Raw genomic sequence first — 26,448 nt, 5'->3', positions numbered from 1 at the left:
AAAAAACATATAACTGTGGAGACTCTTGCTGAGGTCTATTGGCAAGGCATCTGGTAGCATCCTTGGCTTGATGAAAAGCTGTACCTCTAAATAATCTTACTTCTCAAGCAATGCTCTGATGTACCCTGAGGATCCAATCCAAGAAGGCTACAGAAGTCCTCTATAACCTCCAGTCTGAAAGGGGCCTCTGCCTCTTCAGCCAGTCTGGCAAGTCATGGAAATTCTACTCTTGCAAAGAGAGCTGTGGATACAAGCAAAGTATTTCTCCAGTATTTACTTTGACTGGTGAAAGAGCCACGGCAGATTTTTTCTTTTCCCCCAAGATGACATTTTAAAGGAGAAACCACCCTTGGTGCCATAGCATCTTTTAAAAATAATATCAGAATAAAAGCTCAAAGGCATGTCCTCTTAAGCACAGCTGTCCAAAGCCTCCTATTTCAGGGAGAATTCAGCCACTTTATGCAGACAGGAAAACAAGACTGTTCGTTTTAGCGTCTTCTCTATTGGAACTATTTCTCTGTACTCAGATCGCATCAGATTCAAAACTAGTGACATCCTCTTATGCTCTGTTTCCCCAACCAGATCATGAGCTCTCTAAGGTCAGGGGTCACATTTTGTACTCCTTTATTTCTTGCAGAGTTGTGTTTGTCATGGTAAACTTTCAGGAAATTGTTGTTGAATGGATGAATGAATGAAAGAATGACAAAAACAGGAGAGCAGTGGTAGGTGAGTTGCTAGGCAGCCTGGTAAAGAGGATTACAAGAGTCAGGTCAGATTAGCAGGAAAGGTGGTGTAGGGGAAAGAATGTTGTGTTTTGAGCCAGCAGACATGGGTCCTCGTCCCAGCCTGGCTTGCTTGTTTTCACTAATTGAACAAACATTTCTTACACTTCTGATGAGCCAGGCAGGCATTGCGGCAGACACTGAAGAAGACAGAATCCCTGCCCTCCAGGTGTGGTAGTGGTGGTGGTGACGGAAGCATGTGGAGATCAGGATTATGGGAGACGTGTGATAGGGGGTATGATCACGGCAAGCACAGGGCACATGGAAGCCAGGAGAAAGGGCTTCTAAATCAGACTGTGGATTCCAGGAAAGCCTCGTGAACCTGAAAGGAAAAGACAGAGGCACAAAATATAACAAAATGTTTACTTGAGTCAAAGTGAGGACAGTTGCCTGGAAGACTTAGACCCAAGTAACCTTGGATATGAGCTTCACGCTGCCTTTATTACAAGCAGGTTTTTTTACAGGCAGAAAAGGGGGACAGGAAGTAGGCTGATACAAAATTGTTTGACAGGAATTCACATTGGTTTACAGAAATAACATTGCTCACTGATTGGCTATGCACTGTTAAGCTATAGGCTATGAGTTATAGTGTCCAGTGTGACATTATTAGGTTAATGTATGTGGCAATAGCAAGCAGTTTCAAGGATGAATATATAGCTCAAAAGGGGGCAGTAGAGTTACTGGAAAGGGTTCCTGATCCAGACCCTAAGAGAGGGTTCTTGGATCTGTTGCAAGAAAGAATTTGGGGTGAGTCTACAAAGTAAAGTGAAAGTGACTGTATTAGATAAGTAAAGAAACAAAAGAATGGCTCCTCCATAGGCATAGCAGTGGCATGGGCTGCTTGACTGATTATACTTATGGTTATTTATTGATTATATGCTAAATAGGGGTGGATTATTAATGAGATTTTTGCAAAAGATGTGGGGAGTTATTTTCTTTTCCCAGATTCCTGAAGGAGGAGGGTTTTGATTCAAGTCTTAGAGATGAGAAGGTGTTGGCTTGAAATTGACCAAGAAATCTCACTGTAGGTAAAAGGACTTACCTGTGAGGATGTTGTATTTGAGAATTAAAGTCTCAGCTTCAGGTGAGACTTCAGATTGGCTGCGATGGGAGATAAATTTAGAGACATAGACTAGAGCTACTTTCCAAAGGGCCTTGCTACAATATAATTTAGTGGTTAGGAGTGCAGGTTTAGAGATCAGACAGAACTGGGTTCAAATCTCAGCTCTGGTACTTACCAGCCATGTGATAATAATTTATTTTTTAAAATCCCATCTAAGCTTTAGTTTCCTTAGTACAATGACTACCTGTTATCAGTTGTCTATTGCTGCATAACAAATTATCCCAAAACATAATAGCTTAAAGCAACACACAGCTTCTTCAGCTTCTGAAGCTGAAGCTATAATTCTGTTTTGGTGGGTCTGCAATCCCACCAAAACTATAATTATAATCTAACCAAAACTATAATTCTCAGTTTTGATGGGCCTGGAATCTGCACCTGGCTTAGCTGGGTCTTCTGCTTCAGGGTCTCTGGCAAGGCTACAATCAAATGTCAGCCAGTGCTGAGGTATCATCTCAAGACCCAACTGGGGAAGGATCCATTTCCAAGCTCACTGACATGGTTGTTGGCAGAATTCAGTTCCTTGCTGACTGTTGGCCAGAGGCTGCCCTCCTCAGTTCCTTGCTATGTGGACCTCCCTGACATAACAGCTTGCTTCATCAAAATCAATGAGAGAGAGAGAGAGTCAGCTAACAAGGGAGAAGCCACAATCTTATTTAGCTTTCTTCTCATCACTGTTGCCACACTATGTTTGTTAGAAGTCACAAGGCCAGTCCACACTCCTGGGGCAGGATTTATACAGGGGAATGAACACTAGGAAATGGGGATCATTGGAGACCATCTCAGAGTCTGCTTGTTCCAAAGCGTATAGCTTAGTACCACTAAATAAATGTTAGTTATTATTATTATGCTGAACTGAGAGATAAAGTAAAACTACAGAGGGTCAGTAGTTTTATATCAGGGAGTAACTTCAGATGATGTTGGGCAAGTCAAGTCATGTAATGTCTTTGAACCTTCATTTCATCCTCAGTAAAATAAAAATTGTTTTTTAATTTCTGACCCCAGAAAGAATGAGAAAATATATGTGCAAGCATAAATATATTTTTGGAACATCAAATATACAATTCTCCACTCTGAGGAAGCAAACTGCTTTGGGCCAGTTTTCCATTTTGTTTCTGCTCTATGGGTCTCACAGTCTGATGTCTTCACGGTTTTAGCGTTTGGTCCAGTGGGTCCATAGGAATAAACACCTACGAAGAGTAGTGTGTCTTTGGAGAGTCCTTTAAGGCATTTCCAAGGATTTGCTTTTTGGTTTCTTTCTTTCTTTCTTTTTAAATATTTTTTGCTTTTAAGGACCCCATGGGGGGCCTGGGAGAGAAAACAGACTATCTGGGAAATTTCAAGCTCTTGATAATAAAAATGGTAATAAAATCTCCTCCGGCTCCTGTGGCTTCGCAGAGGGGATGTTTATGGTGGATGGGGTTCCCCTTCTCCTGCGCAGCTGGTTTCGAGGTTGTGCGGTTTCCAGTCCTGCGGAGCAGCTCAGGTTACCGCCTCCGTGGCCACGGCGGGGGAGGGCAGCTCCGACGGCCGCAGCAATGGGCAAGAGATCAGGCTCTTCCCATCCCCGCGCCTCGCCCGCTTCTGCCTGGTGCCCAAACGGGATGCCTCATCCTACTCCCCAAACGGAGCGGATCACACATAGTCGCGTTTCACGGTCTTTCCTGCTGCGGTTTTCCCGGGGGCAGGTATTTCCAGCGGCCGGCCTTCGGCAAGGGGACAGAACTTAGGAGTCAGCCCTCTGACTTCGTACAAAGACTCGCTTCTCCTCAGTGCGTATCTGGGTGGAGCGAAGCGGCCGAGGGGACCACGACAATGTTCCTTTGCTTCTCGGACCGATGGCCGGGCCTCCAGGGCCAGGGGCACCCGGGACCCCAGGGCAGGGCGCAAAGTTCATACCGCAACCCCGCCACCCGCCCGCGCCCTGCCAGCCTGTTGGGGCCAGAGCTCGCAGGCCAGCAGCCACGCTCGCCCCCGCGGGGTCCCCTTTGCGCTGAGCTCATCTCCTGCAACGCCGCTGCCCCAGACCTTGCGGGCCATTTGGTCCCGGGACTGGGGCTCGTCGGGGCCGCAGGGCAGCCCGGATGAGAGGATGACCCGGGAGCTCCCTAGGGGAGAAGTGGAAGGAGCAGCTCCGGGCAATCCTGGCCAGGAGCTTTTACCCCGCCAGCCGCGCTGCTGCGGCTGTCGCTGCCTTAGAAAACTTAACGAGAACCAGATGTGGTGGCCACTGCCGAACTTTCTCAGAGCCGGTGATTGGTCCCCAGCCGAGGGCCTCAGCCAATTAGCGTGCTGGGTGGGCCTGGAGTCCCGCCCCGCCCAGTCGCCCGCGTAGATCCAGGTTCGAGGCTGGCGCGGCGCGGAGAGTGGGCTGGAGGCCGGGGCGGGACGCGCTGTGTAGCGGGGAAGCGCACGGCCGAGCGAGCATGGAGGGAGACCGGGTGGCCGGGCGGCCGGTGCTGTTGTCGTTACCAGTGCTGCTGCTGCTGCCGTTGCTGCTGTCGCGGGCCGCGGCGCTGCACCCAGACGAGCTCTTCCCATTCGGGGAGTCGTGGGGAGACCAGCTTCTGCAGGAAGGCGACGACGAAAGCTCAGCCGTGGTGAAGCTGGCGAATCCCCTGCACTTCTACGAAGCCCAATTCAGCAATCTCTACGTAAGTTCAGCCCCCTCCTGGCACTTTTCCCGCAGCTTCTTCCCAGGGGTCGCTCTCACGGAAACCCTGCCTCCAGAGGGGAGGAAACATCCCCCACGCCCGGAGCCCCCCAGCACCCTTGCGATGGGACCCGGCCAGAGCGATGCCGCTGCCTGCCCCGGTGCTGAAGGGGAACAAGAATGACCTGCAGGGGAGAGCAAGAATTGTTCGCAGCCACGTACGCGCCCCAGGCAGAAAAGGTGGCGTTGCTAAGGGCGGCCAGCGGGCTTTGCAGTTAGGACCGCGAAAAGGCTGTGCCCGTCTGCGGAGCTGGGGTGTTCCCTCCTTAGACCTGGAGGCTTCCTCTCCGGGGACATGGGGCTCCGGGGTTTTGAGAGGAGTGAGCAGATAGGTAAACGAGTTGTAGGGCGCCTGGACCTACTGCACCGCGGTTGGGGTAAGGGGAGCTGGGACAGTTGCAAAAGTTGCGCTTGTTTCTCTGAATCCAGACTCCCGCCAGTCGGTGGGGAAGGGGAGGCTTTTTGCCTAAGTCAGTTCCCTTCCCTCCCTGCGCGACAGGGTAGCGTCCTTGGGCTTGAGCGACCGTCACCTTTTTGTCCCTGTCCTCTCCCAGGTGGGCACCAATGGCATCATCTCCACTCAGGACTTCCCCAGGGAAACGCAGTATGTGGACTATGATTTCCCCACCGACTTCCCGGCCATCGCCCCTTTCCTGGCCGACATCGACACGAGCCACGGCAGGGGCCGAGTCCTGTACCGAGAGGACACCTCCCCGGCAGTGCTGGGCCTGGCCGCCCGCTATGTGCGCGCTGGCTTCCCGCGCTCTGCGCGCTTTACCCCCACCCACGCCTTCCTGGCCACCTGGGAGCAGGTGGGCGCTTATGAGGAGGTCAAGCGCGGAGCGTTGCCCTCGGGAGAGGTAAGTGACCAGGGATATTTGACTGCTGAGGAAATTGAAGGATGGGCTTGAATTCTGGGGCTGCAACCCAGGGACTGGCTTGGAGTTGTTTCTGAGCCTACTCTTGCACTGAACCTGACGTTGGAGGTAGCAGGGCTGGAGTGGCTTGGAAGTGAGGAAAGATGCTGTCTCTAAGCATCTTCTGAGACCCTGGCAGGTGGTCACTCCATTGCGAAAAAAATTGCTTAGCGGATATGAGAGCGGGAGTGCGGATGTGGGAGCCCCTTTGAACATAAGGCAATTTACTGTTTGGTTGCTTATTTTTAGAACCATCTCTAAGTATACAACAAGTATTTCTAATTATATGTTCATTGAAGGGAAAAAAATCAGAAAATACAGAGAATTTTTAAAAAGAAAACAACCACTCATTTTCCTACCATTGATAAACATTTTTCTGTGTACATTTTCAGAGTTTTTTCTTCTGTATATCTTTATTGCTGTCCATTAACAATGATGAGTTTACACTACACGTATTGTTTTATAACTTGCTTTTTTCACAGAATAGTGTATTGTGAATATGTTTCAATGTCAATAAATGTAAAATTTGTACAACATCATTTATGATGATGCATACTACTGTATCCTGCTATTATCCTGTATAATATAGAAGGTTTACCACAGTTTACTCAACCAGTGTTCCCAGGGGCCATTAAGGCTTTTTCTGATTTTTCATTATTATAAATAATAGCATGAATTACTTTTTAAAAAGCTAAATCTTTGCACATGTTCTTAGTTGACATTCCAGGAAGTGCAATTGGTAAGTCAGAGAGGATGCACTTTTGGTGAAGTTCTTGATAACTTCTGCCTAATTGCCTTCCAGGTACCAGTTCACATGTTCCTTAGTTTATAGGAGTCTGCCCTCAATGTGCTTTACAGTCTCTAGCTGCGGAAAGTAAAAAATCCCAGGCTCCCGGTCTTTAGTCTTGTCATCAACATTTGAAATCCTCCAAATGGATATGAGTGGGGCCAGGGCAGCTTGGTAAATGGCGAACTGCCTCATTCCTGAAGAAAGTAAGGGCTTGCTTCTATGAAATTAGACCTGAATCTAAAATGCCATACTCCAAGGGCTGAAACCATATGATTCATCTCAATTTTAACTTACGGAAATATTTCTTCACTACAGAAGGATGGTACATGCCCACTGTAAGAAGTGAGGTTACGTGCCCATGTCACTGATCTCTATCTTGTAAGGATGCTGTGATATATATCTTTTGTATGAGGACTCCTTTTTTTTTTTTTATTTTTGAGGGTACATAGTAGGTGTATATATTTATGGGGTACATGGAATGTTTTGGTACAGGCATGCAATATGTAATAATCACATTTTGGAGAATGGGGTATCCATCCCCCCAAACATTTATCCTTTGTATTACACACAATCTAATTACACTCTTAGTTATTTAAAAATGTACAATTAAGTTATTATTGACTATAATAACCTGTTATCACAGGTTATAGTCATCCTGTTGTGCTATCAAATGGTAGGTCTCATTCATTCTCTCTCTATTTTTTTTTTTTTTTGGTACCCGTTAACTGTCCCCACCTTCCCCTGACCCCTGCTACCCTTCCCAGCCTCTGGTAACCATCTGCTTTACTCTCTTTGTTGCATAAGGACCCTTTAAATGCAAGGTTTTTGGAATTAAAACTTTTGTCTGGTCCTTTTTTGGGGGTGGGGGAGGTTTAAGGTAGAAAAGATTTGTAAATTCCAACTCTCTTTTACTTTTCTAATTAAAATCCGCTTGCAGACATTGCCATGTGCTGGTTGGCTTCAGAATGTTTCATAAAGAAAGGAGGATTCTGTTTGGATAGGGGATGTTCTTTCAGTTACGCGTGTTGAAGGTTCGTCTGGTATTTTAAAGAGCTCTGGAACTTGAGTTCTTGTTTTAATAGTTCTTTGGAGATAGATTTTGGCAAACAATGATGTAATTTGCTTGAAGGACTGAGTTCTACTTGGCCTTCTTAAATTTTGGCTTACTAACCTTATATTGCAAAGTTACTGGAAACTGGAAGATTCAAAGCAATGGCATCTTTGCCATTAAAAACAATCGCAGTTGGTGCCCGTTTTCTCCGTAGATATTCCTGTCAGGTGTGACCAGATGTTGCACCTGATATTGCAGGAATATCAAGGTGTAATTGTATCTGAAAAAAAATGTGAACAAATAGTGTTTGTTAACTCAGTAAATCTGAGATTTCTTAAACTGTCATAGGTAGTTCACAGAGCAAAAATGTTATGGTGTAGACCTTTGAAATACTTACCAATGGGAGACGTGGAGGACTAGTGTTTACTTTAGTGTGCTTTTTTGGGGGAAAGAGGAGTGTTTTGTTTTTGTCATTTTAGGGATGGGGTTAGAGACAACTGAGTTGTATAGATCTCTGTGGTGTGGGGAATGTTTTGTTTATCTGGAATTTCAGCTGGGTTGAAAGGGATAAAAAGAATGGATATTGAGAATGAGGTAGCAAGAGAGATTGTTCTGAGCTAGAACATGACCTGGGAGAAGATTGAGAGAGCTGGGCCCAGAGAAGTGGATGAAGGAGTCACAGGCCATAACATAAGACAGATGAGTGGAAGGTTGCCTGCTATGGTTGAATATCTATCCCCTCTGAAAACCATGTTGAAACTTAATCCTCAATGTGGCAGTATTGAGAGGTAGAGCCTTTGAAAGGTGACTGGGTCATAAGGGCTTTGCCCTCATGAATGGATTAATTTATTCATTCATGGATTACTGGATTATCATGGAGTGGGACTGGTTGCTTTATAAGAAGAGGAATTGAGACCTGAGCTAGCACATTAGCACACTCAGCTTTGTCGCCACGTGATGCCCTAAGTGCCTGGCACTCTGCAGTCACCACTGACCAGAAGGCCCTCACCAGATGTGACCTCTCAACTTTGGACTTCTCAGCCTCCATAACTGTAAGAAATAAATTCCTTTTCTTTGTAGATTACCCAATTTCAAATATTTTGTTGTAAGCAACAGAACACAAATTAAGACATTGCCCAATGGAGGCCTCCACGTGGTTGGGGACTGAGATATGTTGACTTGATTCAAAGGTTGATAGTCATTGATGGAGGTGGTTGGATTTCACAGAGAAAATGAGAGGTAAAAGCAGGACTTTTTGTAGCTTTTTGACTTCTGGAGACAAGGTTTAGAAGAGGGGAGGTCTACAGCCTATGCAAGAGAGTTCAGCCTGAGTCTGAGATATCACTGTGAAGATGAAGAGAATAGAGATATACATGGAAATTGGTTAATGCTGAACCATATATGGAAATTAGAAATGCTGACATTTTGCTGAAGAGTATCAGGAAGGATATAGTATTAGGGATGTGATAGTACTCAGCATTTGTCTTTGAATTTTTGGCAGGATGTATAGGATTTAGTGCAGTAAAATAAATGAGAGACAGTCCTGCATGTGTCAGTGTCCTACAGGCAGTGGGAGATGAAGAACTACACTAAGGAATGGAGGTTAGTGTTCACAGCAAACACTGGAGGCCAGACCCAATGATCCTACAGCTCTAGAGGACATGTGTTCCTGAGGAAGATGACAAAGAGAACTTTGTGACCCCTATAAGAGTCACCCTAATGCTTCATTTTCATTTTCATTTTGATAAGCCTCTATAGGCAAGCCCCTTGAAGAAAAGGATGTCACTATTCTGATTTTTGGCCAGATAGCTGCAGTTAATTAAATGAATGGCAAAAGTTAGAAATTCTTAGAGGGGTGTGTGTTGTATGCATCAGCCTGACTCTGATGAGTGTCACTTCAACATTGATTGGGATGTCCTGTACCTGGGAGGAAGAGTCAGGCTCTGGTTTCTGCAGAGGGCTCTGGCTTTTCTCTCTTTCTGATAACAGGGCCTGCAGCCACTCACCCTGATCCTCTCTGTGCTGCTCCTCTCCCCATGGAGGCCCCTCTCTCCTCTCTGGGATCCTGGGGGAGCTGGGAACCAGTGACTTGTATGTCGGGTTTGGCAGCCCATCTGAGGGCTTCTCTTTGGAGACAGAGCCTGTGCGGCTCTTGCAGAGGCTTGTATCTAGGAATGCGAGGACCTTTCCTGTTTGGAAGCCAGTCAAGGAGTTTTTTGAGAGGGGGAGCCCTTCAAGACTTCATGAAGTGGGCTCTTTAGCAATTAGATGTAGAATTTTGTAGAACCAACTGAGAACTTTACAAGTGATCATTTAGTGTGTGGGTGGCTTTTAAACAGCCAAACTCCTTTGGCGTGTACTTTGGGATCATAAATTCTACTTAAAAGGAAGTTATTTCCTTCCTCTGATATTTGCCTATTTTGGTGGAGACAAAGCAATTAAATACTTGCCACCCATAATGAGTGCTCATCTCAAGGATAGTATATAGAAGATGTTGAGTAAATTTTAATTGAAATGAATTTGTTGGCTGGTTGGCTGAATGAATGAATAAAATAAAGTGCTAAATGCCCAGAGTGCACAGCAAAAAGCCAGACTCTCCTCTTCACAGCTCTGTTTACTTCTCTCATCCCCCCTTCCCCATCCCCTTCAATTCTTCACAGTCTCTACAACCTCCTTATCTTAGAGAATTTCTCTAAATTTAGAACAGGATTCTCCCCTGTTTCACATTTGTTATGGGAGATCGGTGCCAGGAGCTTTGAAAGCTTAGCTTTTTACAATGGGTTTTTTTTTTCCTCCTTTCTCAAGTACTTTTCTTTCCCTAGTTGATTTTTCTTTATTCTGACTAATGTACAACTCTGAAGTTATTGAGTCCACATTAGTTGATGATGTAGACTCTCTTGTGGATAGACATGAGGCAGAACAGCCTTTGTTTATATTTGGCAGTAGTTGTGGCTTCCTAGCATTGAGAAGCTCTAAAAACATTTCTTGCTTTTTGTTTCTGGAAAAGTCAAACTTTGCTGATGAACAATGAACAACTGGAACAATAACAAATATACTAGGCACCCTGTTACTTTGTAAATTGAATGAATGAAAGAAGCAAAGCAAGATGTTGTTTTTTCTGGGTTAGAGAACTAAAAGAATGGCTGATTGTATTTTATTTGCTCTTGAAGAGTGTGTTACATCTATGTTTCTTTGTCCTATTAGCAAAACCTCAAAACCCTACCTTGAAATTAAACGTTGAAAGGAAAAATTAACATTAGAAAAGAGCTAGCACAACTGTGGGAGTAGACTTAGAACAAAGGGAAGAGCCCATTCCTACCTTGCTGTTTCCTTCAGTGAAATGTGATGTTCTTCTCTGTGCCCGAGTTTGTCTGTCTAGCAGAATGGAGAGGTAATGATACTTACCAGTAAACAATATTTCTAAGAGTCACATTATTTATGAAGTAAGTTGTGTTTTAAAAATACCTTTCCAGTTCCTTACTAAATTGTAAAAGTAGTGTGATTTAGTGAGAGAGAGAGAGTTTCAGAGGCCTAAACATAACACCTTTTTAGAGAATCAAGCACTGTTAACAGATCTTTAGGAGGAGTGGTCGCTGAATGAAGGTAAAGGCAAAAACCTCATCTTGTTGAAAACATGAGGGTAGACGGAATGCTAAGGAGTGATCCTATAAGGACCTGGGTGTTGAATTGGCAGCGGATTCAGGCTTCTGGTCTCTCTCTGGTCTGTGTTGGCTCCTGCAGTATTTATAACATTCACTGGCTGCCTCTGTGACACCTCCCAACCCCCACCCTGAGGTCCTGGACACACACACCCCCTTCTGTGGCCTCTACCACCTTCTCCAGTGACTCTCCTGCAATTTCAACCATGCCTGTTTCCCTGTTCTACACCGTGAGACTCTCCTGGGCAGAGTCTGTCCTTTGCTCCTTCGCATCCTCAGCATCAAGCATAATGTCTGGTGCTTAAGTAAACACTTGGCTGTTTGAATTAGTGTACAAATGAATAAATGAATGGTGTTTACAAACATATAAACAACTAACCAAGCATAATGAGGTGAATGCTCACTGGAGATGCTCATAAAGGCGTTACAGAGGTTCAGAGAACAGAAACTATTCTATAATCACAAACACCTCCAAGTGGCAGCATTTCCAGGTTAGGTGGGTTTCTAGGCACAGGGAACCATGAGCAAAGTGTAGAAGCATCCAAGGACATGGTGCAAATGGGGACTATTAAATAGTCTGACAAAGATGCAGTGGAACTGAGCCTGGGAGGGACGTATGCAGCCAGGTCACAACTCACCTTCAATGACATGTTGAGGAGGGGTTAGGGTGTCCTAGGGTGTGGGCTGTAGAGCTAGCTGGCCCACCACCACATACTTGCCACCTGACCTGAGGAAGACCTGTTAGCCCCTGTGTCTTTTTCTCATCTGTGAAATGAGGATAACCCTGATGCTCGTATGAAAGGGTAGATGGAAGAGGAAAGAAAGTGAGGCTGTGAGACAGTAAGGAGGCCTTTTGACCAACTAGGCCTAACACAGTGCCTGCCCATAGTGGGCATAAATGGATGAATGGATAAATGAATGAATGAATGAATGACACCAATGAGAGACGCCGAGTGCCTGGGATTATAAACTAGGGCAGTGACTGCAGGATGGACAAGTTAATTTTGCTGATTGCTCTTAGCGCTGAAAGAGGTTTGGATGAGAGAAGTTTGAAACCTTAAAAGTGTATATATTTTTAACCTACGTTTTACCTATGCATATTTCAACTATTAATCTAAATTGACAAATGGTATTTGCAATAATAAATAATATCACTTATGAAATTATATTAGTAACTTGAAGAGGAAATTTTAAAGAAGATGACATTTAAAAACAGTTTGGAGGAATCCTGAGAAAGGGGAAAATTCTTTGCACTTTATGGTGCTTTGCTTGCATTCTGTTTCTTTCTTCGTTTATTTGTTTTTTTACAGGACATTTCTCTCTCTCTCTCTTTTTTTTTTTTCTCACAGCTGAACACTTTCCAGGCAGTGTTGGCATCTGATGGGTCTGATAGCTACGCCCTCTTTCTTTATCCTGCCAACGGCCTGCAGTTCCTTGGAACCCGCCCCAAAGAGTCTTACAATGTCCAGCTTCAGCTTCCAGCTCGGGTGGGCTTCTGCCGAGGGGAGGCTGATGATCTGAAGTCAGAAGGACCGTATTTCAGCTTGACTAGCACTGAACAGTCTGTGAAAAATCTCTATCAGTAAGTAACATTGAGCTGAAGCCCTTTCCTATTTGAATAGAAGGACTTTTAGGAGGTACCTGAACACAAGTGACCATAAGACCGTTAAATAATATCTTGGCGGCTTCTAAGCAAGGCATCAAGTCAAAACCGAGAAACTAGATTAAACCCTGGAAGGATCAAGTTCACCAAAACATAAAAGGTCCTTTATTTTTCCTGCTCTATTGGGTATAGATACTGGAAACAGAACAGTATGTGTGTATATTTGTAGAGCCACTGAGGCTTGATATGAAAAACATTGCTCTTGGAACCACATAAAAATACCCAGTCATAAACCGCCCTGTTTGAGGTTTTCCAGATTAATCATTTCACAGGAGGAAACACTGTGATTTAGTCTTGTGGACAGATACTGTTAAACATTAAATTGAGTAATGTAATTTGCAAAAAAAATAACTAAGATTTATAGGTTTCCGGAAGTCTGAGGATGTCTCTCTGGCTTCATTACCTAAAGTGAATTGAACCCATTCTTTAGATTCATCAGTGTCTGCCCATAATGGGCATTTAATAAATAGATGGATGAATGAATGAATGATCCAGAGGGCTTACTTAGCTAGTGTCATAATAAGCTCTTCTGCATTTTGCCAGTGCAGATAGTGCCAGTAGGACATTTATTGACTTCAGGTTTTTTGGGGGGGCGTATGAGGGGGATAGGGGTGCCCTTGCTTTTATTCATTTCTTGAATACAGAAGCCAGACAGAATACATTGGTTACTTCCTGGCCTCTATTAACTGCTTCTCGGCTTCATTTAATCCGTTCTGGGTAGGTATAGAAACACCTTATACTTTTGCATGCCATCTGCTCTGCTCGGCTACCAGAAAGAGACCACTATAGCCAGATTTGGTTACTCAGAGCTGACATTTATTGAAAACTTACTATTTGCCAAGCATTGTGCTAAATACTTTCCAGATGTTATCTTAATTAAAACTCACAAGAATTGTAGGTTAGTACTACTATTTTCCCAATTTTACAGAGGAGCTTAGGGAAGTTAAGTAAATTGCCTATGATCTCAAGGTTAAGTGATAAAGCCAAAATCCAAGCTCAAGTCTGGAGTGCTGAACTACTTATTTTCTCTTATGCTGAGTCCTTGTTTCCTTTCCCATCCTTATGATCCACAGTGGGCATCTTTAGGGCTCCATCTAGGCTGCCACTTAGTCTGGACTCTGGAGCAAATTCAGTTCCTTACTTTTCCTCCTCTGGTTCCACCCTCCTCTTCTACTTGGGAGCTCATAGATTTATTATTCCTCAGGCATTATAGAGAGGTGACAATGGCCAAGCACATGGAATACAAAGATTTCTAAGACACTGGTCCTGCACACCAGCAGCTTGTACCCTATTAGGGTTGATAGACAAATAGATCAACAATTACAGAGCCCTGGGTAAGTGCTGGCGTCTACACAGGAGACAGGAGACAGTGGGGCCAAAAGACCTGTGGGAAAAAGCAATTGTGTTCCCTGAGCAGAGCTGTAAAGGTCTCTTGGAACTAACACCCACAATCATGTGTGACACACAAACACACAGACAGCATTTACATCTAACCCCTTTCATGCCTTCCTTCATTGTTATCTTTGATACTTCCCAGAAATCTCTGAATTGCTTGGCGAAAGCAGAGTAAGATATGGAGCCAAATGACTCACATATTTTTCTTTAGTGTAATCCATGCTTAATACAAACAGTAAAGCACAAGCAATGCAGAATAATGTGAAATAAAAGAAAAAGTTACCCATAATCACTGCTTCAAGTGATAACGAGTGTTAACGGTCCTTCTATAGAATTCAGGTATAGACAAAACTTTTAAAACCAAAATGATTCTTTTGCTATATAAGTGGTGTTCTCACATGAATATCTTCTTGTAGGGTCTTTCCGTCAGATGTCTGTCTGTATTACCATTTTAAGGTTATAAAACGTTGTGTCATACATGTATAAAGACAGCTTATTAATGAACATTTCACATATTTCTGATTTTTCTTGTTATAAATATCATTGTAGTAAACAGCATAGTAAACATTGCTCACATTCTCATTTCTCCCTAAAATAAATTCTTAAAAGTGGAATTGCTGAGAAAGGGTATATGATTTAGAAGTTGTACATTGCAGATTGTCAAAGTTACTGGTCTCTTTTCCTTTCTGATTTTGGATCTTGGAGTTATTCTTAAGAAGAACTTCTGTACATCAAAATTTTAGAAATGTCCTTCCATATAATCTTCTATTCTACTTTTCATTAGTTAAATTTTCAAAAATATACAGAAAAGTGGAGAGAATAACTAAATGAACACCCAAATGCCCATCACCTAGATTTACACATTGTAAACATTTTGCCATATTCATTTCTTTGTTTGTTTAATTTTTTTTCTTTTCTTTTCTTTCCTTTTTTTTTTTTTTTTTTTCCCAGAAGAGTTTCACTCTTGTTACCCAGGCTGGAGTGCAGTGGCGTGATCTTGTGCTCACTGCAACCTCCGCCTCCTGGGTTCAAGCGATTCTTCTGACTCAGCCTCCCAGTAGCTGGGATTACAGGCACCCACCACCACACCCGGCTAATTTTTGTATTTTTAGTAGAGACAGTATTTCATCATGTTGGCCAGGCTGGTCTCAAACTCCTGACCTCAGGTGATCCACCTGCCTCAGCCTCCCAAAGTGCAGGATTACAGGAGTGAGCCACCACACCCGGCTTAAGTGTTTTAAAGTGAGTCACAAACATCATGCCAGTTCATTGCTACATGCCTTAGTATGCATCTCTCAAGAGTAAAGTTAGGCTGGGCAAGGCGGTTTTAATCCCAGCGCTTTGGGAGGCCAAGGTGGGAGGATTGCTTGAGCTCAGGCATTTAAGGCCAGCTTGGGCGGCATAGCGAGACCTAATCTCTACTAAAAATTAACAAAATTAGCTGGGTGTGGTTGTGTCCACCTGTAGACCCAGCTACTTGGGAGGCTGAAGTGGGAGGATCACTTGAGCCCAGGCGGTTGAGGCTACAGTGAGCCATGATCATACCACTATGCTCCTGCCTGGGTGACAGAGTGAGACCCTACCTCTAAATAAATAAGTAATTAAGAGTAAAGTTATTTTCCTAGTCAATTATTTTCTTCCTCGAATTTGTCTCACAACTGTGAGCTCAAAGATCATAAATTATATAGTTCATAATGTTTGTCATACTCTTCCTCTGCAAATTTAAATATGAATTCACACGTGTATATTTTGAAATCATACTTTTCTATATTCTGGAAGACAAGACAGTCGTTAATAAGTATTTATGATGTGTAGGGCCAGTGATAGGCATTTTATTTATTTACTTTTTTGAGATGGAGTCTTGTTCTGTCATCCAGGCTGGAGTGCAGTGGCATGACCTTGGCTCACTGCAACCTCTGCCTCCTGGGTTCAAGCTTTTCTGCAGCCTTAGCCTCCCAAGTAGCTGGGATTACAGGCACACAACATCACACATGGCTAATTTTTTTTGTATTTCTAGTAGAGATGGGGTTTCACCATGTTGGCCAGGCTGGTCTTGAACTCCTAACCTCACGTGATCCGCCCACTTTGACTTCCCAAAGTGCTGGGATTACAGGCGTGAGCCACCACGCCTGGTCAGTGCTAGGCATTTTAATGTGGTTTTCTCACTTACTTCTCCTAACAACCCAGGGAGGAAGGCATTGTCATCCCATTTTGTAACCCAATTTTCCTTTCTAGAAATAAATTAATAAATAAAACTCGTCCTATTACTAAGCTTCCAGATGACCTTCAATTTTTAAAATACACTCAAATTGGTTACTTTTCCATTATGCATAGTGACAAAACCCAGGATAGTGATTTATATATAATTAGAAGGTTTTTTAATTTAGCTTTTATTGGCCATAATCTGTATTTTTCCACTTTTTGAAGATTTTATAGTTTGTTTCTAACTTCAAGAGGAAATTTCCTAGTTGCAACACCTCTAATGTGATAATAAACTCAATATCCTCAGAACTTCAGAATTTTCTCTTGCTGTCTTTAGTTTTCCTTATTTGCTTACCAATAAACACCAACATTAATTCTTATGAACTTAACAAATATGTATAGCATATTGCACACAAAATCAGTTTTTCTTTCTATGCTTCTCTTTCCCTAAATTTATCACAATAGTGACCACAGCATATACATATACATACACGCGTACACACACACATACACACAAGAGAAAGACATTATCAAATTGTACTAAAAAATATTGTTACTATAGAAATCCACATGAACATGATGAGTACCCACCCAAATGAAGAAAGATATTTTGTTCTTATACAATTCAGTGAATTTTTTTATTATCTTGTTAGTCATTGACTCTTACTCCTCCCTGACTGACTTTTGAGGTAATTCCATTGCTTGGGAGAATTTGAGCCTAGTGTTTTGTATAAATATCAGAGGAGTATACAAACTGGCATTTTCAACATAGCCAGACCCTTGTTCACTCAAGTTTTCCCATATTTTCGGAACTCCTATGTAGTTGTTCTCTTTAGGGTATATCATTGACTAAAATAACTAAATATTGGGATATTTGGAAACTGAATGGAGTCCATGTTCTTTTCTCATGGAGGAAACGAGAGAGCTGTTTCCAGAAGTCTTTAAAAGACCTCTAAGCTACTTTCTTATTTGCTCCTTAACTTTTTCCATGCAAAAACATTTTTTTTAGGTTTTGGCATTTGTATTTCTTTGAATTTTTTTACGTTGACTCACCGTTCTTTGTGGATTAGCGAATTGGTCAGTTCAAGTGAATAAACAATGAAATGTCTTTAATATTCTGTAGAGTAATGATAATTCAGATGCTTATTGACTGCAGTGTGTGGTATGGTTTTCTGTCATAATATAACGTAGATGTGTAGAGCATGGGCTTTGGTGTTAACTGAATTCGGATCCAGTTGTTTGTTACGTGACTTTCAGAAGATCAGTTAGCCTTTTAAAACCTATTTTCCCCTCTATAAAGTTGAACATGATCACCTGTAACTTGCAGACTGTATTGAAGAATGTGAAACACTTGGCACAGGGAAGGGGCATCACCAACTCTTGAAAGTATATAGTAGTCATTCCAGTGTCAGTATTTGGTAGAGTTTTAAGCATACGTTTTTAAAATGTGTTATCAGTTTCCAGACAAGTGGAGGAAGGATGAAACATTCCTACATTCCTTGTTTATTTTCAGATAGCCAGATTTTAGATAAACCATTTGGATTGTAGAGCAGATTGATAATTTGATGGTCTGGCATTCTGTGGCATACAGCTTTGAAACATAATGTTAATTAAAAGGTAGTTCACATCAAAAGTCCAGTATGATCCTTTTAGTTACCATGTAAGTCTGCTTTTATTTGGTTTTATATACCAGTGAAAACTGAACCTGATCTTAATAGCCTTTCAGGTTGTTTGCTTTTTGTTTTTTTGAGACAGGGTCTCACTCTGCCACACAGGCTGGGGTGCGGTGGTTGCAGCCAAAGCCCACTGTAACCTGGAACTGCTGGGCTCAGGTGCCCCTCCCACCTCAGCCTCCTGAGTAGCTGGAAGCACAGGCGTGTGGCACATACCTGGCTAATTTTTTTTTAGAGAAGTGTTTTGTAGAGGCAGGGTCTCACTATGTTGCCTAGACTGGTCTCAAACGCCTGGGCTTAAGTCATCCTCCTACTTTGGCCTTGCAAAGTGCTGGGATTATAAGTGTGAGCCACCATGCCCAGCTGTCTTTCAGTTAGTTGTTCACCTTCTAGGAAGGTGGGTGAATGGACACTTTTGTTACATTTGTTACAACAACTGTTTCCTTTTTATTTAGACTAAGCAACCTGGGGATCCCTGGAGTGTGGGCTTTCCATATCGGCAGCACTTCCCTGTTGGACAATGTCAGGCCAGCCGCAGTTGGAGGAGACCTTTCCGCTGCCCACTCTTCTGTTCCCCTGGGACGTTCCTTCAGCCATGCTACAGCCCTGGAAAGTGACTATAATGAGGACAATTTGGATTACTATGATGTGAATGAGGAGGAAGCTGAATACCTTCCGGGTGAACCAGAGGAGGCATTGAATGGCCACAGCAGCATTGATGTTTCCTTCCAGTCCAAAGTAGATACAAAGCCTTTAGAGGGTAGGATGTCCCCTCCAGATTCTGATCTGTCCTCCCCCTTGCATCTAACACCTACTTATTGGCCATTCTATCCTGAAACAGAATCTGCTACCTTGGACCCTCACACCAAAGAAGGAACATCTCTGGTAGAGATAGAGGGCCCAGATTTAAAAGGCCAAGTTGAGCCCTGGGACGAGAGAGGCACCAGAAGCCCAGCTCCACCCGAGGTAGACAGAGATTCACTGGCTCCTTCCTGGGAAACTCCACCACCATACCCTGAAAACAGAAGCATCCAGCCCTACCCAGATGGAGGGCCAGTGCCTTCAGAAATGGATGTTCCCCCAGCTCATCCCGAAGAAGAAATTGTTCTTCGAAATTACCCCGCTTCAGGTCACACTACACCCCTAAGTCGAGGGACGTATGAGGTGGGACTGGAAGACAACATAGGTTCCAACACTGAGGGTGAGTGCATTAGAAAACTGGGTGCTGAGGTTTCATCTTAACCTTGCTGGTTTTGCATAGAGTTGTGATTTTTCTCTTAAGTGGGAGGTGAAAAGTTGAGCAAAAAGAAGATTGGATCTAATTTTTAATCCCTGTGTTTCAAGAGATAGAGTAAATTTCCTTTGCCAAATAAATCTTGGCAGGCAGATTCTGTTTGGAATCTCTTGATCATTAATAATGTTTTTTTTAAAATATGGGCCTCATGAAGTGAGTGGGGGAAAACTGGGTTTGTTATGCCAGCTACGCTCTCAAGTGTAAAGAACTATTTCAGTTTGAAAGTTCAGCAAAGGTAAAACATTCTGTGGCTTCATACACATTCCAGTGAGGGATGGGTTTGTGCTTTTTAAAGTGGTGAGTTGTGCTGGCTCAGATGAACAGGCCAGATTCATACTCTGTTGTGGGACAAGCCTAGCACTTCCCTTGGTTGGGGAGATATGCTTGTGATGTGTGGGAGAGGAGAGCCCGCAGGGAAAGAAAATGACTAAACACCTGTGTCTGTTGTCATTTCTGGTTCATGGCTATGCAGCTGTGGCATGCACCTCCCTGGAGCCCTGTCCTCATTTCATGACTCACTGATCGGACTGAGAGGCGAGGAGGGAGATGCTGAGAGCAGGCGGTGGTTAATTATCATGGACACGGGGCCTATGTCAGTCTTCTAGTCCTCGTCGAGACTTGTCATGCCAGCTGTTTCTTCCCCATCAGGCATGGAAAGATGTGAATGGGAAACTGACCCAGATTCACTCCCATTTGTTCCAGGGACTGCTCATCTGACCTCTGATAGGAAGAAAGAGGTCAGAGGTGACTGCTTTGTTCTGAATCTCCATGTTTTTCCACCTTTTCTGTTTCCTGTCACTGTTGTGGCAAAAACATGGCTGACCTAGCAGAGAGAGCCTTCTGGGTTCTGCTCTGGTATTATCTGCAGGATATTGCATGAAGAAGTACTAACTTCAGGAGGGAAGAAAATATTTTCTGACTAATGTGGCATTGTATAAGGATTCGAGGGAGTACATTGGTGTCAGCCTCGGGTTTGAATCCGGGCTACCAAGCTGGCTGGGTGATGAAGTAACTTATGTAACCCGTAAGCCTCTGATTTCTCATGACTTTCTTGGGAGGATTCAGTGAGACAGGGTATGTGAAGTTCTTGGCTTCATGTCTGCACTCACTGGTTCTTAATAAATAGTGGCTGCTGTTACTAATTTTAGAAGATTTAAAACAGTGGGAATGGGGTGGAGGATGGGTAGAGAATGAAGAATGTGCGTATTAAAGAGTTTCGCGTTAATTTGTGCCTAAGGGGCCACATTTCCATGAAGTTGAAGATGTAAATTTTATTGGAAGTCTTTAGAACCTTCAGATCCTTCTGAGAATCTCCAGAATTTAAAGTATGAGTTTCTTGTAAGTACATTTTAAAGCCAAGTATCCAAGATTTTCACAAAGGGATTTGAGGTAAAGATGCATTCCTGAATGGCCTTCTCATCTGTGGGTTGTGATTTCCTTCCCTGGGAAGAGCGTGGGAATATTAAAAAGCAGATCTATGGAGTCATGTATTAAAGGGTTAAGAACGGACTGCACACCCTGGTTTGGGCTCTGAGAGCTCGAGAGCACTGGAGTAAAGGGCAGGAGGCTTCAGGAACCAGCCATAGAGTAGAACAGAGGCACAGCTATATCCGCTGTGGGCCATAAACTATGATATTTTATCACCTGCCGGATGCAGTCCACTGTAGACATCTTGGTAATGGCAAAAAACACTTGTGAAAAAGCTCATTGATACACATTTGGGGGGAAGAAATCTAACTAGAAGTTGAAACTTAGACAAAAAAATCCAGTTTTTTTTTTTTATTAAAGGAATGTAGGGGGATGTGTGAAGTATAGAAGCATGCAATTGTTAAATACTTTTGAGGGGATGCAGTGACCATTTTTTTCACATAAAACATTGGAGGCTCAGAGGTCTGTCTGGTAAGTGTGGATTTCCTCTAGGAAGCTGTGGGGTGGGAGTGGCAGAGACATAGAACATTGCACGGTAGTAAGTACCCAGCCATGTGGCATCCACCTGGCTTTTTCTACTGATGGAATAGAAAGCACATGGTTTTGGTGCTGGGTGGACTTGACCTTGACTCCCAGCTCTGCTATGCGGTTTGGGGCAAGACATAGAGGACCCTTGGCTCTCCTCAGCCCTAAAACAGAGTTAATGAAGACCTCATCATGTACTTGCGAGAATTGAAATTGAGCCTGGGAACCACCTGCCCAATACATTTTAGTTTCCCGTTGAAGCTTCAGGGTAGTCATCTTGCTAAACCAAGAAATCAAGATTTAGTTAAAGGCCCAGAAAATATCACTCCTTTTTACATTTTTTTTCCCCTTAGGGACTCATTTTACAGACCTTTCTTTTTGTTCAGAAATTTAGATTTTTAGATCATGTCTACACCAGGCAGGAATGTCCCAGCCACACTCAAGCTCTGTCTTCCTAGGCCACAGAACAGCAGTAGGTGCATGTGCAAGCATGCTTCGTCTGAGGAGTCTTGTTTCTGGGGAGCTCTGGTAGTTTTGTTGTGAAGTCAAAAAGTTACCCAAGCACCTGCCATGTACCTGTCTCTGACTCGGTGCTAGTGGAAGTTTTGGCTGGCATTTGCTGAGTGCAGCCTGCTGCTCTAAAGTGGGAACTTGGCATTAGATTGCATTATTATGGTTAGTCCTCAGAATTGTCTTGTAGGGAGTTTGAGACCAGCCTGGGCAACATAGGGAGACCTCATCTCTATAAAAAATTTTAAAAATTAGCCAGGTGTGGTGGTGCTCACCTGTGGTCCTAGCTACTGAGGAGGCTGAAGTGGGAGGATCACTTGAGCCCAAGAGTTCCAGGCTACAGTGAGCCATGATTGTGCCACTGCATACCCTGGGCAACAGAGAGAGATACTGTCTGAAAAAAAAATTGTCCTGTAAGATAGGTGCTATCATCCTTCCCATTTTACAGAGATGGAAACTGAGCTTGGGAATACTTAGCGACTTTTCTAGCAAGGGCAAAGACTGCAACAAAGCCATGAAAAAATTAGAGAAAGCTGTAGGGTGACACAGAGTCAAAGGCACTGTCCAGGAGTGTCACTGCTGTTGGGGAAGTCATTGTGAGGAAAGAGGGGCTTGAGCCAGGCCTGGGGTCAGAGTATGAGAGGGAGAATTTGTGAAAACATGAACAGAGAAGTGACAAGAGCGGAGGTGCAGAGGTGGGAATGAGGAGGGAGGAACGGAGTGAGAGAGACAGAGACAAAGGTTGATGAAGGCAGTGAGGTGAGAGAGTTGGCAGTGAGAGCTTCAGTTGCCTGGGACCATGGGACTGCCTGTGTTGTGAGTAGAAAGGAATGAGGTTTACCAATAGGGGTCTTAGTTATTCTTAAGCCTGCTGAGGTGGTGCTATATGCAGCTTAATTTAATCTCAGTCTGCATGATGAGTTAGGAGGAAGGACACCTGGCCTTCAGAAACCTCATGTAGTCCCACTCCACTTTTGGCCTTGGGAAAGGCTGCAGGAGCATGTTGCAAGCTTGACTTCCACCCTGAGAAGAATTCAAGCAGGTTCTGCTGCCAGTGCAACCCTCCAGGTGCCAAAGACCATCTGCTGGGTGCACCTCCAGGTTGCAGAGGGTCTGCGACCAGGAGTCCCCACCGCCCCCCAATACCTGTGAAGACACCTGTATGAGGAGATTCCCTGGTAGGGCCCCTCTCCCTTCACCAGAAGTGAAGAGAGCCTGTTAGTGTCATGCCAGCAGTTGTAAAAGGCCACCCCCAGGGTCCTGATCACTGTTTGCCAACAGCGTCATTACATGCCACACACATACATCAAAATTAAACAAACATGAAAACTGGACGCAAAAGCTTTCCATTGTTTTTTCATTATAAAGTTGGATATGGTTTTCCTAACTAGTCTGTCATTCTGGGGGATGGAAAAACTTAGAAGAATTTGTCCTGCAGTGAAAATGCCCATTCTTTTTGTTTGAGGTAGCGGTAAAAATTGTTAATAGTCGCTCCAGCTGTCCTGAGGCAGCCCTGTGCACGAAGCCTCCCGTGTCCCTCTGTGTTGGCCCAGTGAACCCGGTCCACACCATGGAACCTCCCCTGTGGCTGGGCCAGGGCCCTCCGTGAAGAAGGGCAGGCCGGCCAAGGGCTGCAGACAAGTGCTTAAGTGTTTCTGGGAAAATGAAGATTGAAAGGTGGCTCAGAACAAGTGCAGAGGAGAATTTTTTTACAAACTCCCAGTTAGGACAAGTCTGAAGTCCTTTGGCAGGGCATTTCTTTCTTTCCTCTGATGTATCCCCACCCCATTTTTCTTTCTATTAAGGACATGAGAAAAGTTAAAAAAAAAAAAAAAAAAAAAGCATTAAATGGAAAAAAAAAGTGAGATTTAAAAAGTCTTCACGTTAAGAATCCTTTAGCAACTATCAAACCTCAGTTAACAAATCCGTGACAAAATGAGCTCATTCAAACCTGGCCAGCCTCCACCTTCCTGCTGTGCCCTGAGGTGCCAGCAGACCTCTTTATGGTCTGACTCTCCATGGCAGGAGCTTCCTGGAAGAGTGTGGGTCCCACAGGAGGCCATGGATTAGAAACTGTATTTCTTAAAGTGTGGGGTCTCATCTACCCTCCTCTCACTCAGCTGGGAACATGGTTAAAAACACTGATTTCCAAGCCCCTCCTCTACCTTCTGAACCAGAATCTACATTTTTAAGTCAGCTCACTCCTTCAACTCCTCCAGGCCTCTGCCCAAATGTCTCCTTCTCCCAAAGTCTTCCCTGATCATACTATTTAAAAGAGCCAAGTGCACCTGCCCTCTCTCACCCTATTGTCCGATCCTGCCATATTCCTCTGCACTTCAGTGTTTCTGATGCCCCCTCAATCTGATGGGATTTAGAGCCAGAAGATTAATCTCTGTGGGCCTCAATTTTCTCATTGATAAAATGGAGATAATATCTTACTAGAATAGGAAGAAGTGCATGAAAATACACTCAAAGCCACGATAGGAAGGGACATACAAATGACCACCGAAAAGAAAAAGTGCCACTTTTCCTTGGATGTGTTCATTGCACATCTCATCTAGCTGGGATCCAGACCTTGATTCCCAGCCTTCAAGAAGTTCAGCCTCTTTGAGTTTCACTGCAATTCCCATAGAAATTTGAGCAGTCACGTTGGCTGGAGGTCTGGCTTTTCTTGCCCTGGATAAATAGCTGCACATGGGCTCAAGCACTGTTCTAGCTCCAGGTCTCCCCCTTCTTCAGGGAAGGGCTATCTGGCTGCTGTGCATCTGTTACCTTCACTAAAGAATCTTCACGTGGTATTCTTGTGGATGGATGCCCAAGTGGGCTGAGCTCTGCTTCTCAGATGGCCAGGAATGAGCACGAGAGCATTTCCTAACATTCTACCCACCCCAGGCGCTGCTAATTGCTTAGATTAAATTTGTTAACGACATTAATGAGCAACACCTAGCTCAGAAATCCAAGGCTTGTGAGTATCCCAAGCCTTCTATCAACATCAATTGGTGTGAGAATCACTTGTGGGGTGGCTAAAGTGTAGATTGCTAGGATGCACCCAGAGAGTGGAATTGGTAGGTCTAAGGTGGGCCCTCAGAATTTGCATTTTTAACAGAAACCTCAGGTGATCCTGATGCCGTGGTCCCTGGAATCCACCGGGAGAAATGCAGCTCTCCATGTGAAGGACTGCGTGGTGCTGTGCTGAGGGTGTGAGTTGTTATTCACCCCTTGGTGAATTTCCTTGATGCCTCATGCTGTTGTCAGAACTGAACCCCACAAACCTGCTCCTCCTCAGTCTCCCTGTCTCAGTAACTGGCAGCCCCACCCTTTTGGTTTCCCATCTCAGGACTATCATCCCACATCCAATCCACCAGCAAACCTTCTTGGTTCCACCTTCAGAACATCTAGTGCTTCCCATCTCACTCAGATGAAAGCCCAGACCCTTCCTGTGACCTCTGAGACCCTGCATGAATGACCCAGGCCACCTCTCCTCTCACCATTCCTCCCACATGCCCACACACCCCTCCTGCCTGACACAGCACCCCGCCTCCCCTCATCTGTGGGGTTCTCTCCCACACCTCCTGGCCTCTGCTCAGTCACCTTCTCCCGGGGTCTTCCCTGACCATGCTATTTAAAAGAGCCATGTACACCTGCCCCCTCCCACCCTCTTGTCTTTCTCTGCTGTATTTCTTTGCACAGCTCTTACACATCCACCCCACTAAGTAATTTACCTGTTTATTGACTACTGCTGGGATGTGAATTTTGTCTCTTTTGCTACCTGCCATGTCCCCAGTTTCTAGACTAAGGCCAGGTCTATAGTGAATACCCAGTAAATATTTGTTGAATTAGTGAATGAATGAACAAAAATTGTGAGAAGCATTTACCTTTCACCTAACAAGCTGCCATTGTAAATGCTAAGTGTGCAAACCTGTGTGTGCACGTGGGCATGAAGGCAGGCGTGGCAGAGGGATTATAAATGGAGCCTTGCCTGCCCCCAGATTAGGGGCTGATCCATCTTCTTTCCTTCCTGTGGCCGTTAGGAAGCTGAAAGAGAGAGTGTGTGTTCTTGGCTCAGTAAGTATCATCCTAAAAATACAATATCCCACAAAAAACTGTTCAAAAAGACTCTCAGGTTAGCTTACCAGCAACTAGTTAACCCATTGTAATTACAGTTTAAGTCTCATAATAGCCTGTCATGGGAGCCTACTCATTGTTATAATTTCTTTTTCTATGATAGAAAAATGTAGTCCAGTTTCCAATCTACTTATAAACCTTTGCACAGTTGCACTTGTAGGTTGCTGGCTGCATCGCCCTGTCTCTTTTTACTTAGATAAAAGCTATGACTCCACCTAGTTTAACTCTCCATATCTATACTGTCTGTCCTCCATCTTCACTCTCGCTGTTTCATAATTCAGCCTTAGAATAAGAATTGGGTTGCAGAATAAGGCTTCACAAAATAACTGAAATAGGATACAATCCGTGCCTGTTGTTTCCTTAATTTGTGGGTGGAACAGAGTGTAGAGTTTGGATTGATTTCTATCTGAATTTTCTGAAAATGGTTGCTTTTTTTTTTTTTTTTTTTTTTTTTTTGAGACGGAGTCTCGCACTCTCGCCCAGGCTGGAGTGCAGTGGCGTGATCTTGGCTCCCTGCAAGCTCCGCCTCCCAGGTTCACGCCATTCTCCTGCCTCAGCCTCCTGAGTACAGGCGCCTGCCACCACGCCCGGCTAATTTTTT

The 26,448-nt window shown here is 44.0% G+C and overlaps 1 protein-coding gene across 4 annotated transcripts in view; it reads left to right on the top strand.

The window, feature by feature from the left end:
- The first annotated feature begins 4,229 nt into the window (after positions 1–4,229).
- The window catches only part of NID2 (nidogen 2), a 63,250-nt gene continuing 41,031 nt past the window's right edge, over positions 4,230–26,448 (top strand). Inside the window, exons 1-5 of one of the 4 annotated variants that reach the window (XM_037983981.2) lie at positions 4,230–4,556; positions 5,170–5,475; positions 12,382–12,614; positions 18,421–18,725; positions 18,807–19,166. In XM_037983981.2, the coding sequence (XP_037839909.2) occupies positions 4,329–4,556; positions 5,170–5,475; positions 12,382–12,614; positions 18,421–18,725; positions 18,807–19,166 (1,432 nt within the window). In that variant the 5' untranslated portion in view covers positions 4,230–4,328. Of the gene's footprint in view, positions 4,557–5,169; positions 5,476–12,381; positions 12,615–18,420; positions 19,167–26,448 lie in introns of all 4 variants that reach the window. The other 3 variants (XM_037983982.2, XM_037983979.2, XM_037983980.2) reach the window with 3 other exon arrangements.

This window comes from Chlorocebus sabaeus, chromosome 24, assembly GCF_047675955.1.
Source record: "Chlorocebus sabaeus isolate Y175 chromosome 24, mChlSab1.0.hap1, whole genome shotgun sequence".
In the NCBI taxonomy this organism is placed as follows: Eukaryota; Metazoa; Chordata; class Mammalia; order Primates; family Cercopithecidae; genus Chlorocebus; species Chlorocebus sabaeus.
This window is presented reverse-complemented; position numbering and strand designations above follow the sequence as displayed.